The 13750-nt window shown below is 49.8% G+C and overlaps 1 protein-coding gene across 3 annotated transcripts in view; it reads right to left on the bottom strand.

Moving 5' to 3' along the window:
* CLUH (clustered mitochondria homolog) overlaps positions 1-13750 on the bottom strand; it is a 72145-nt gene that overhangs the window by 38345 nt on the left and 20050 nt on the right. The window contains exons 1-2 of one of the 3 annotated variants that reach the window (XM_082201180.1): positions 10098-10914; positions 900-1093 (exon numbers count right to left, since the gene is read on the bottom strand). In XM_082201180.1, the coding sequence (XP_082057306.1) occupies positions 900-1093; positions 10098-10899 (996 nt within the window). In that variant the 5' untranslated portion in view covers positions 10900-10914. Of the gene's footprint in view, positions 1-899; positions 1094-1820; positions 1957-10097; positions 10915-13750 lie in introns of those variants that run through there. The other 2 variants (XM_082201182.1, XM_082201181.1) reach the window with 2 other exon arrangements.

Below are 13750 nucleotides of genomic sequence, written 5' to 3' on the forward strand. Positions count from 1 at the left end.
ACCAGTGGTCAGGGATGGTGGGAACTGTAGTACAATGGTAAGGTAAAGGTAAAGGGACCCCTGACCATTAGGTCCAGTCATGACAGACTCTGGGGTTGCGGCGCTCATCTCGCTTTATTGGCCGAGGGAGCCGGCGTACAGCTTCCGGGTCATGTGGCCAGCATGACTAAGCCGCTTCTGGCGAACCACAGCAGCGCACAGAAACGCCATATACCTTCCTGCCAGAGTGGTACCTATTTATCTACTTGCACTTTGATGTGCTTTTGGACTGCTAGGTTGGCAGGAGCAGGGACCGAGCAACGGGAGCTCACCCCGTCGCGGGGATTCGAACCGCCGACCTTCTGATTGGCAAATCCTAGGCTCAGTGGTTTAACCCACAGCGCCACCCGCATCCTCGGGGTATAGACGCTTCAGGTTACAGACACTTCAGGTTACAGACTCTGCTAACCCAGAAATAGTACCTCGGGTTAAGAACTTTGCTTCAGGATGAGAACAGAAATCGTGCAGTGGCAGTGCAGCAGCAGTGGGAGGCCCCATTAGCTAAAGTGGTACCTCAGGTTAAGAACAGTTTCAGGTTAAGAATGGACCTCCAGAACGAATTACGTTCTTAACCCAAGGTACTACTGTACAAAAAACAGCTGGAGACCTGAGTTTGGGGAAACAGTGACCTAGATATTGTTGGACTTCTGCTCCCATCAGCTCTGACCTGCATGGACAATTGTCAGGGATGATGGGAATTGTAGCCCAGCATAATTTAGAGGGTACCCTATCGGGGAAGACAGATTTGGAGGCAGTAACAGCAACAGCAATGAAACACATCAGTCCTAATTTGTACACCTGGAGAGGAAGGGGGGCCAGCCAAGGAGATTTAGACCCGAAGTACTTCCAGAGACACTCACTTGCAGGGGGAAAGGTTCGACTGCCGGCGCATGGACTTTGACCGTAAAACCGGTGTCCTGGATGACGATAACCTCTTGGTCGTTCCCATCGTCTGCGTGGTCTGTTTCTTCGTGGCCGTTCTGCCTGGTCTCCTCGTTGTGGTTCTCGTGCAAGCCGTCGCCATTCATCAGGGTTATGCTGGGCGGGGGTTGCTCTAGCCGAAAAGAAAGGGAGACCAATTTAGGTTTTCGCCAGCTGGAGACCCTAAAGGACACTGATACAGACAGTGGTCTCTGTTTTCTGGAAAAGTAATACAGTCATATCTTGGCTCCCAAATGCCACAAACCCGCAAGTGAATGTTCTGGTTTGTGAACATTCTTTGAACTCGAAGCTGCACTTTGGTTTCTGAACATTTTGGAAGTGAAACGTACTTCCGGAACAGATTCCATTCGACTTCCAAGGTACGGCTGTAGTTTCCGCTGCCCTAAACCACATGGGATCGGGAGCCTCAACTAACTTCTCTCCCAATAGTCAGAAATATTGGAACAGAAACACCCGATTATGAAAACACCAGATAAAAGCGTCATCGACATGAATTTAAATGCTGCATTTTCCAGTTCTGAAAATGTCCAAGGCAGGACCATTCAAGCAACAATTCAACCTCTGTCTTCCCAACCTCCTCCTTGCCCTTAGTCTCAGTGCTGCCCTTGCAGAAATCAGCAGGGAGGATGGGGGACAAAACAGGAATTAGTTGAATCTGCTTGCCGTTGGCTCTGGCGCCACCTACTGTTGGCCTCCCTCCCTTCCACCCAATGGGTACCAGACACACTGCCCACTAAACCACGCTGCCTATGAAACAGCACAAATCCTGGCACAGCAAGGAGAGGGAGGGAGAAGCTGAAACCAAGTCTCTTGCCTTCCCACATTTCACAAAAGCTCACCTGGGTGTGGGTCGCCGGCAGGAGATCCCAACTTGCCACAGGGAACCAGCCCTGCGAGGCTCGATTGTGACAGCACACGCCTTGGTGGTTCACAAGCTGAAAACACAGCTCCCAAGCTGCACTAGGCCAGGAGCCCGGTTGCAAATTCCACTCGGGTTCTCCCTCCCCATCCCCTTTTCAAGCTGGTGCTTACGAGAAAGGCGTGTTTAACCTTATCTCTCTTTTTCCCTTGCCCAAATGAGCAACGCCCTTTTCTCTGCCTGAGGCAGGGGACATGCCCCAAGAGGGGAATAACACAGGCAACCAACAGAGTAGGACTGTACACCAGGGGTCAGTAAACGTTTTCAGCAGGGGGCTGGTCCACTGTCCCTCAGACCTTGTGGGGGGCCGGACTATATTTTTTTTGGGGGGGGGGGAATGAACGAATTCCTATGCCCCACAAATAACCCAGAGATGCATTTTAAATAAAAGCACACATTTTACTCATGTAAAAACACGCTGATTCCCGGACCGTCCATGGACCGGATTTAGAAGGCGACTGGGCTGGATCCGGCCCCCGGGCCTCAGTTTGCCTACCACACAGTAAAGGCACATTTAAAGCACCCAAAACAAGAACCCTGGGAAGTGTAGTTTACCCCTCACAAAGCTACAACTCCCGGCACCCTTAACACAGTACGTTTTCCAGGATTCTATTTTTTTGGGGTAGGAATGGAGTGGGGAGTGCTTTAACTGAATGGTTAAAAGAAAAAAGAGGCAAAAATGCAGGGAGGGAGTGAATTGCAATCCCCCCCCCTTTTTAAGAGTAAGAATCATTCACAGTACAAGTTTGAAGAGACTTATTTAACTAAAATCACCAGGCACTGGGCGTGGGCAGAGCTGCAGAGCCCTGAGGCATCTCTAAACTCCTGCAGAGGAGCTGCCAATGGCACGAAAAGTGATTGTTACCTTGATAATCTTCCTCCCGCGCATGCAGGAAGGGAGGGAGAGCAGAGAGTCTTGTGCTGCCGCAGTTCTTTCCCTCCCTGCCCCCTGAACACCACACATATGGTTCCTTAGCTTGCAAAGACAGAGGCTTAGGGGACTCTGGCGACTTTGAGGAGTTTAAAGTCGGAAGGCAGGACTTATTCTCACGCTAGGTACCAGAGCGTGCGGAAGGGAGGCGCAGAGAAAGAGAGGCCGTGCAACCAAGCAAGCAGGCGTGCCTTTTGAGAAGCAGCGTCCCTTTCAGCGCCACAGGAGCAGAGTTCAATTCCCAAGTCGTGCAACTTAAATAAACTTTGCACAACTTTGCAAAATTCAAGCAAGTAAGGCAAAAAAAAAAGAAAGAAAGAAAGAAAGAAAGAAAGAAAGAAAGAAAGAGGTACTACATAGCCCACCCCCCATGGCCAATAGAGGTTCTAATTCGCACACTGAGGACTGGAAACTTGCTGCATATTGTAGAGTTCTCAGGATGCTTCTTTCCCATTGCCAATTCTGCATTTATGTGACGCTTGCGGGAGACACACAGTCCTGCCAATCAATGGCCCAACTATTCTTCTTCTTTTCAAATCGTATCCTCCCTGGCAACCAGATTGGGAGCTTGCGGCGAATGTGAGTATTAGTGCTTCCTAATGCAGCTTACAAAAAACACACCCAAGGGCAACTGACAGGCCAACACACAACATCAAAACCTTTGGGCTTCCCACTAGGGCAACTCGTTAGCGACTGAGATCAGGATGCTGGACCAGATGGGTCTTTAAGTCCGATCCATAAAGGCTATACTCATGTTGCAACACAATTCTGCCCTCTTACATTCTACAGCAACTTGGGGCTACCACCGATAAGTCCCTGCCTTCAGCAAATGCCGACTCAACTTCTGAATAGTCTCGGAGAATCATTTGCGTAAGGGTTGAGGACAGTACAAATGATTTGGACGCTGAAGTTCCAGATTCATCCCCCTAGCACATCTGCAAAAGATGCCAGTCAAATCCTATTTTAGTTGCAAAAAAGGAGATTCTGAGTAAACATCAGGAAGACGCTGCAGCCAATTGGAAGCCCCGCCGGATGTTCAGCTTCCAAAAGAACATTCGAAAACCGGAACATTCACTTCCGGGTTTCGATCGTTTGGGAGCCAAAACGTTTGAAAACTAGGCTGTTCAAAAACCAAGGTACGACTGTATTGTATCTGGACTGCGACACAATCGGCCGTTTGCTGCCCTGGACTCCTAAATAGGATGAAAGAGGGTATGCAGAGATCTTCAATAAATAAGATAAAGGAAGGGGGATTTATGTGGGTGAAAAGGCATGCGGCACTCCTTCAGGCAAAAACCACCGGTGCTCAGTCTAGGGTGGTGCAGCAGACCAGCAGCCGTCTCCTTGCCAAAAAGGACAAACACCGTGAAGCCAGAAATTGCAACACAGCAAGATCAAAGGGCAATCATATGAAGGAGGGGGTACCTTTGTCCTGTAATTTTGGGAAGGGAGAGGGAAGAGCAGGAGAGACAGAAGAACGGCTTGCAAGGCAACATCCTTCCTAGAGATCTCTCTCAGCCCCCCCAATTTAAAATGAACAAACTTGAGACCCTGAATAATGTTCCTTCATTCCAGGACCGTTTCCTACAGAGAGAAGTTTCAGACGATGCGGAAACACCGCGAACTTTTGCACAACAGCATTCCTGCACAGGGGTTGGAATACTTAAAAATCCATTGCACAACCGATTTCCACAGCTATCCTATCACATCCCGAGAGTTCAGAGCGCGGGCAAGGCATAGGGACCCATTTCGGCTCTGCTCAGTTTCTCAATCTTCCAACCTTCTCTTCAGTTCCCCACATATGGTTGTGGCTTTAAAAAAAACTTCCCTTGGAAATTCACAAGCATCTTAGCGCCAAGTCATCCCAACACAGGCAGCGAGCAATTTACGCGCAATCCAATCGACGTGTGACCTTGCACACGCGCATGGCCGCAACCCGAAAGTGGCCAGAAGGGAGGAGGCAGAATGGGCTTATGCGATTGCATGCACATAACTCAGGAACATAACCGCCGCACACAAAGGTTGTTGCCTGTGTACATCTTTCTGCAAAGCCGTTTCCCTTAACCTAATTGTCAGGGAACTGCCATCGGCTCAGGGGCGAGAAGGGGAAAGGCGGATGGATTACAGAGAGCCCCCAAAGATCGTGGGAAGCAGCACTTCCTCAGCGGAGGAAGGAAGCCACGCCTCTAGTGGGGAGGAGCTTCAGGGCTCGGAGGATGCAAGGCGGTGCCAGGGGGAGGAGAGAGGTCCCCCTTTACCCAAGCCTTCCTTGCGCAGTAGGCTTTCATGCAGAGAGGGGAGGCGTAGGCTGGGGGTCAAGAGACTACTCTGCTGGGGAAGATTTAAGGATCGCCCACTCTCAGATTCTGCTAGTGAATGAGCAAGACATGGAATAGAGGCGCTCTGCATTGTAAAGGTTTTTAGCACCAATAATAAAGCTTTAGAAAAGACCAGTGAGGCATCTTGCCTGATTGCTCTCGAGCAACCACCCGATAGCCTTAACACTAATGCACTTGCGTTGATTTCATTAATAGTTGGGTGTGTTGGTTTCAGCAGTACATGCGTTTCCATGTGCATTGTACCACAACAGATGCATTTTTGTACACACTGGCAGATTTGAAAAATTCATAGGAACACGAATCTCTAAGGGTGACTTTAGTTTCACAAATTGTTTCAGCCAGCATGAGTTAGGTAGGTTCACCTTTCATCGTGAACTGAACCGATTTCTTCTCCATCCTTAGTAAGAGCTAAAGGGTGGTGGATGGTGGTGGGGAATAGCAGTCACACAGCGAGAAATGTGAGCTCAAGTGAGCATAAACACATGGAATTGCCTTACTCAAAGCTTGAACTTTGTCCATTCTGGTCTTTCTCCCTCTCTCTCTCCTCCTCCGAGAGAGTCTTTCAGCTGAAAGCCCCATGGACAGAACAAGGGAACTACTGCATGCAGAAAAGTATCTGCTCTCTCAGCAAGCCAGTGGTTCTCAATTTTTTCTCTCTGCAAGAACATTTCAGCGTCTGAATGCCAAGCCTCACAAGGGGGTGGGGAGAAGACGCGCAGATCTTCTATGGGTGGCATGCAGACAATGTCACAGAATCATGAAATTGGAAGGGGACCCAAGGATCATCTAATCCGACCCCCTGCAATGCAAGGAATATGCAGCCATCCCACCCAGGGACCGAACCTGCAACCTTGGAGTTATCAGCACCGCACTCTAATCAACAGCTGATACTGTGTATTGAACCTTGGAAAGTTGTTCATGCAGCAAGTTTTGCAGAAATGTTGCAGTGTGGGGAACCTTCAGCTCGCTAGGTGTTGAGGAACTACACCTTCCATCATCCCTGGCCACTAGCTCGCTTGCTGGGGCTGATGGGAGTTGTAGTTCGGCAACATCTGGAAGGCCAGGGGGTTTCCCGCAGCGCTCATGACGCAGCCACAGTGCCAGCATACTTCCCAGCAGTTCCACATGGGGCAGGAAGAAGAACGCTGCTATAGTGCTGGAACGATATGCGAAAACAGCAGGCATCACTTGATAGCCCGAATGCACGCAATGCTCCCATAACAGGCTTTGTGCTCAGGTTTCCAGAGTCCTGGCTTTCTGCAAAATCCACCCATCAAGACATCTTCTTGTCAGACGCAGCAGTCTCTCTAAGAACTTGTGTTTAAACAGAAATATCCCCAATTGGATTATCCGTGTTTAAGAGATTAACCCGTCTGTGTGCCAGCCACGCAGGTGTTAAGTTTCTTTTGGGTTTTGTTTCAAAGAGACACGCAAGTCTCTCAACCTTGAAGATCAAGAGGATGCTACACTGGTGCGAGGGCTGGCGCTGCTTAAGTTCAGCAGCAAGCGTGCTTGCTAGCCGTAAGCTATTTTCAAATGCGGCCCTCTCGGAACTCCCCCTCCCCGAATGTGGCCCTCTGGACTGTGGGGACTTCTCTTTGCCCCAGAGAAGAGTTGGGGGTTTGTGGGAGTTGGCAACAAAAAAGGAGGGACACTGTTTTTTTGGATTGCCGATTCTCTACATCTGCTAATACAACTCCCAAGAATTTTGGCAAAAATGTTTCTGCGTCTCGGATGGAAGCTCATTCAAAATTCCTCAACTGACTCTTCCATTAGCTGGGATAGCTCAGTCGGTAGAGCATGAGACGCTTAATCTCAGGGTCATGCGTTCAAGCCCCACCCTGGAGAAAAAGATCCCTGGATTGCAACTCTATGCTTCCATGATATAACACTGGTCCTAAAGGATCTACTTTGACTCCCAATACATTTCCAAGCCCTATTCAAAGTGTTGGTGCCAACCTTTAAAGCCCTAAACGGCCTCGGCCCAGTATACCTAAAGGTTCCCTCACTGCGAGAAGTGAGGTTACAGGGAACCAGGCAGAGGGCCTTCTCGGTAGTGGCACCCGCCCTGTGGAACACCCTCCATTCAGATGTCCAGGAAACAAACAACTACCGTATTTTTCACACCATAGGACACACCGGACAATAGGACGCACTTTGTTTTAGAGGGGGGAGAACAAGAAAAAAAAAATCTCCCCCTCTCTGCCCAGCGCCCCTTCAGTGAAGCGGCAGGAGGCGCTGCACAGAGAGGGGGAGAACTTTCCCCCTCTTGTTTTCCCACTCTAAAACAAGGTGCCGTTTAAGGTGCGTTCAGGCGGCTACCTTGGAAGCCTGGAGAGTGAGAGGGGTCGGTGTGCACTGACCCCTCTCGCTCTCCAGGCTTCAGGTTCCTTTCGACCTGCTCTTTGGGGCGGGGGAAGCCCACCACCAGCCCCAAAGAGCAGGTCAGGGAGCAGCGGAAAGGCGCATTCATTTTTGAAGGGGAAAAAGTGCGTCCTATAGAGCGAAAAATACGGTATTTGACTTCTAGAAGACATCTGAAGACAGCCCTGTATAGGAAAGTTTTTAAACGTTTGATGTTTTATTGTGTTTTTAATATTCTGTTGGGAGCTGCCCAGAGTGGCTGAGGCAACCCAGTCAGATGGGTGGAATAATAATAATAATAATAATAATAATAATAATAATAATAATAATTCTGATGGTAGGGGAGAAGAGGAGGTCGATTACAGGACCTCAGAGGTCCAGGCTTTGGCCCAGGGCTGCCAAGGTGGAACATTCTCAGTTGGTTAGAATGTGGTGCTGATAGCATCAAGGTTGCAGGTTCAATCCCCGTATGGGACAGCTGCATATTCCTGCATTGCAGGGGGGTCAGACTAGATGATCCTCAGGGTCCTTTTCAAATTATACAATTCTATGACATGCTGGGTGAACCAAAGACACACACAACAGACGGCTTCTGCACTTCCACAATGTTGTTTTTTAAAAAACCACATGACTTCCCCCCCTTCTGTCAGGAGGAAAACGTTAAAACTACCACACCGACGCGAGGTCAAGGTTCCAAGTCCTCTTTCTGGCTCGATGTTTGATCTCCAGGCACGGCCTGCTTTTCTACAGAAGCCGTTCCTTCTCTGTCACAACCGTCAAAAAGGCATTTGAATGGCACTCCGCACAGCAAGACCTGTGGCTGGCCTTTCTACATTAAACATTAACCCCTGTTCCCTGAAAGCATGCACAGGAAATCAACATACATGGTGCATGTGTGTGTGTCTACTGGAAATTCCAGGTTTACAATATATAAGGTACGTTCTCCTCCACTGACAAGTTTTAGAAGCACATGCAAACACAGAGAGCCGAAGCCAGTCTTTGCCCAATCTGGCACCCTCCAAATGTTCCGGACTACGTTTCTCAGCAGGCCCAGCCAGCACAGCCTGATGGGAGTTGTGGTCCAAACTATCTAGAAGCCACCAGGGCTGGTGAAGAGTCCACCCGAACCACACTCTAGCTTCACCATAGTTGAATGATTTGAAAGCTGACAGGTCCTCTACAGCTGCCATTACTAAGCTTATACCTCAGCTCTTCTCCACTAGAGCAAAAGGCGGTGTGTATGGTACTCGCCCTCTCCGCTTGCTCCTCACAACAACTCTGTGAGGAAGGGTTAAGTTGATGTGCGCATGGCTGGTCCAAAGTCCCCCAGCAAGCAGTCAGACCCCAGTCTCCCCGAGTCCTAGTCCAAAACTAACCACGCTGCATAATCGCTGCAGCACCCAAACACACACGCTCCAGGCTTCAATGGAAAGGGTTGCAAAATGAGTGAACGAACATGGCGTCCTGCTCTGATGCCTGGACCCACTGGGCCTTTGGGGCCTGACTGGCAGAAGCTGCCCAATGCTTCCCCCAGCCGAGTTACCTGTGGTCCTTTTAACAGGTGGCGCCAGGGATCGAACTCTAATCCTCTCCATGCTCAAGAAACTATGTTCTCTACTCAGAAAGGGACTGGGGCGTAGGGGAGAGAGAAATATAAAAAAATAAAGACTGCCACGTGTTGTTGCCATTGTTTCTGGCACTTCAAGCCTAAAACTGGACCAGATGGCTTTTTTTTTTTTTTGGGCAGTGGGGTGGAGTTTAATGCAAAACTACCTGGGTTTCACAATGCTTATGTCAAGAGCGACTCCACTCTGAGTCCAGAGGGGAATAATGTGGTCAGGAGCAGCCTTTGAGTTCTGTCAGAAATCATTCCCCCATCTCTTCCTGGCCTTCCATGTCAACTTCCTCTTCCTTCACACGTATCTGCTTTAAAATTGCATGCAGAGCCTTGTGTCCAAAACCGGTTTCAAGTCCAGATCGTGATTATCAGGTTTCATGATTTCTGACCTGGCAATATATTGCGAGTCACGATGTGTGTGTGTGTCTGTCTGTGTGTGCTTTGCAAAAATCACAATGTGGGGGAAACCCTGAAGCCAGCCAATGCCTCCACATAGCTCTATCCTTATTTCACACACTGCTACTTATCACTATACAGCTGTACCTTGGTTCTCGAACGCCTTGGTACTCGTACGTTTTGGCTTCCAAACGCCGAAAACCTAGAAGTGTTCCAATTTTCGAACATTTTCCAGAAGCCAAACGTCCTTGCTTGAGTGCAGGAAGCTCCTGCAGCCAATCGGAAGCCACGCCTTGGATTAAGTCCGAGAACAAAGGTTCCACTGTATTGCGATGTTTAGCTGGTGAAAGATCACAAAGTGGAAAACCCAATATCGCCCAGCTCTAGCCTCACTTGATGCTACATACAGACTAGGCCCCAGTCAGGGCAAACAGGATATATACCCCAAGGCGGGTAGTAGAAACCTCCCCAAGACAAATGCCCTTTTACTCCTCCTCTGGTTGTATCGTGGACCAGCTTCCCCTTCAGGTGCAAGGTGGAACTCTCTACCTGCGTCCCTTTTAGCATCCACAACTCCTTCCACGCTTTCAACTTCCTGTGGCTCATACGAAGAATCCTGGAAGACAACCGAGCTCTTCTCTCCCGATGGACGAAGCGCAGGCTTCTCCGACGGTGCGCTGCCCCTTGAGGGCCCACCAGAATCGAAGGCAGCAGAAGAGACTTGGCGACTGCAAGCTGCCAAGCCAGTATCAGCTGGCGTGGGCCCCAGAGCCACGTTCTGGCTCGCCGCCACGGTTCCTTGGCACCGGTGCAGCCCAGGAGCTGGTGTCCCGTGCCTGGCATTTGCTCCACTGCCCGGACTGCCTTCCAGCTGGTTTGATTGAAAGCTTACACCTCCAAGAACCTCGTGGGCCTTGGAAGCTCGACCAAGCGGCCAAGAATAGTTTGGAGGCCGCGATGATTCTCGCTCAAGGTCGGCAGGAAGGGCATGCACCAGACAAGATCTCGGTGCATGGTGCAGCAAGCCGGGAGCCACGAGTGTCAGGCACCTGACGCAAGCCTCGGTGGGCTCTTCCACCCTCTTCCCCTCGATTAAGCCGCTGGGCAGCTCTGCCCCACTCTGCAGGCATTCGTGCGACACGCTGCTCATGACGATATCTGGGTACGGTGCAAAGCCCTCGGATGCTCTGGAGACGGCCAGCATGGCTTGAATTTCCCGGGCACCCTCTAGAGCTACGACAGCTGGCACAGGCAAGAGGGGAGATCTCTCGTCCGATGAGCCCTCCACACGGACCTGGAAGACGAGGTTGGCGATGCAGCGGCAGCAGCTGGCAAAGAGGCCGTTCCCCATGGTCCTCTGCCAGGGGGCACGTGTTAAAAACCAGCACGGGACTTCCGTCACATCCAAAGTCAACGGCGCAATCTATGGGCAGAGCGACGCTCTCCGGAAATTCACGGTCTGGATGGCAAAATGCTTTCCAAAGGGGCACACCCTCTTTCCCCAGAAGGTGGACCAAGGTAGTTTTTAATCAGGGAGAAAGCATGCAGAGCACCTTGGTGAATCGCTGCTTTAGTCATGGGTAGTTTCTCTTTGGAAAAAAAAATATCGTCACCAACATCTGACAGGCTGCATTTCTACGGTCAAAATTCTCCAGGAGTTCCCGCCAGCAACCTTCATTTTCTGCAAAACCAGACGCCAACCGTGCGTTGCCAGGGAAGACTGCAATCAAGGCGCGATGGGTTTTCTTCCGTGTTCTCCTGGAGAACAAAGTTCCAGCAGAGAGTGCTTCTTTTCCACCCTCAACTCTGCAAGAAGACTGAAAGCAGGAGGACAGTGTTGGCTCCGAAGCCAAGTTATAAATAGAGCCCAGAGCCCGGGCTCTGTACTAACGCAACCTGGGACTGCGGCTAAAGGGTTTTGCCCTTGTCAAGCATACAAACAAATGGGGCTGGGGCTGAATAGCAGAGCCAAGGCCGGTTACTATGGCACGTTGAGACTTCCACACAGATATCCATACTAAATAGAGTCCAACAGAAGAACAATTATGGGGCAGAAAGTAGGTCTGGGGCCCAGTTCTCATTGAGGTAGCAAAAAAATATATCAGAGTCTGGACTGGAGAAATAAGAAGGCAGCACTTTCCAGGCCACCCTGAACCCATCACATGCAGCGCTGTTTGCGTTTCGCTGCGTATCGTCCTCCGCCCAAACAGATATTGTTTGTCTTGCTGTCTGAGGGGGCAAAAATATGCAAGCTCCGTTGCCATTACATTACATATTCCACACACTACTCATTTCTCTTCTGAACACAGGAGGAAGAAGCAAGCACCAGCAGTTTCTAGTCCAGTTTCTGTTTTTGCTGGCATTCCCCAACATCCCTAGTCTGGAATCCTCAATGCTTCAGGCAGCACACATTAAGGAATCACACTGCGGTGGGTTGGACTAGATGACCCTGGGGTTCCCTTCCAACTCAACAATTCTGTGATTCTACGATTCACGTGATGGAATGCTCTCTTCCTCTCACACACCCCCCCACTGCCAAGTAATAATAATTCTCTGCACAGGGAAAGGTACCCTGAAGCCTTTCCTGGACATAGCAAAAATGCAAGAGCATGTCTGGATCAAAACCCAAGAGTTCACCCAAGAGGGGAGGAACTATAGATCAGTGAGTAAAATCTGCAGGAAGGGCTGGGAGAGACCTTGTATTGGAAACCCTGGAAAGATGTTGGCAGTCACTGCAGACAATACTAAGCTAGAATTTATTTATTTATTACATTTATATACCACCTTTATCTCCCAAGGACGCGGGTGGCGCTGTTGTCTAAACCACAGAGCCTAGGACTTGCCGATCAGAAGGTCGGCGGTTCGAATCCCCGTGACGGGGTGAGCTCCCGTTGCTCGGTCCCTGCTCCTGCCAACCTAGCAGTTCAAAAGCACACCAGTGCAAGTAGATAAATAGGTACCACTCTGGCGGGAAGGTAAATGGAGTTTCTGTGTGCTGCTCTGGTTTGCCAGAAGTGGCTTAGTCATGCTGGCTACATGACCCGGAAGCTGTACACCGGCTCCCTCGGCCAATAAAGCGAGATGAGCGCCGCAACCCCAGAGTCAGCAACGACTGGACCTAATGGTCAAGGGTCCCTTTACCTTTACCTTTTATCTCCCAAGGAGCTCAAGGTGGTGTTCGTGGTCCCCCTCCCATTTCATCCCCTGTGAGGTAGGTTAGGCTAAGAGAAGGTGACTGAGTCCAAGGTCACCGAGTGAACTTCATGGCTGAGGGGGGATTTGAACCCTGGTCTCCCAGGTCCTAGTCTAACACTCTATGCATAACACCACACTGGTGCAGATGGAGCAATGGTCTGACTCGGTACATATAAAAAACACAAACAGTTTTCTGACTCGGCATAGTTCAACTTCACGTATTCCTAGTTGGCATTAGCAATTGCAAATATGAAAATGGGATGTAACAGCTATTCTGGATCAGTCAGCACCGAGAACAAGTACAGTCATTCCCCCCCCCCCAATTGAAACCGGAGCTAAAAGTATTGGTTTAAAATTTTATGTTAAGGTAGTTAATTACTGCTTAATCACGAGCATTTCTATGCACCGTGCAGAGGACAAAACATTCATCATAAAACTGAACTTAAACCCGGACGCTACCTTAAAACGCCTGTGGAAATACAAGCATTTGTTGTGCGTCTGAAGTTCAGCAGGGAGGGTGCCTGTCTTCTAATACAATCTGGTGGCGGAGAGTTCCACAGGTCTAGGCCCACAACACTGAAGGCATGCATGGCTTGTAGGCATTACAAGCCTTGCATCAGAGCTGTGGGGGAACCACAGGACACCCCCCAAAAGTGATCAGGAAGGGGAGAGAAGGGATCAGGATATCCTTAAGATGCATGGGACCTAGGCTGCTGTCTTGCTGACGGCCTTGTAAATTAAGACAAGGGCATTGAACCTGGCCTGGTAACATATAGGCAGCCCGGATCTGCAATGTTCATTAGCTTTAATAGGCAATAGTGGTACTTCGGGTTACAGACACTTCAGGTTACAGATGCTTCAGGTTACAGACTCCACTAACCCTTAAACAGTACAGTGGTACCTCAGGTTAAGTACTTAATTCGTTCCGGAGGTCTGTTCTTAACCTGAAGCACCACTTTGGCTAATGGGGCGTCCTGCTGCTGCCGTACCACCGGAGCACGATTTCT

This window comes from Podarcis vaucheri, assembly GCF_965113315.1.
Source record: "Podarcis vaucheri genome assembly, chromosome: 15".
NCBI classification, from domain to species: Eukaryota; Metazoa; Chordata; class Lepidosauria; order Squamata; family Lacertidae; genus Podarcis; species Podarcis vaucheri.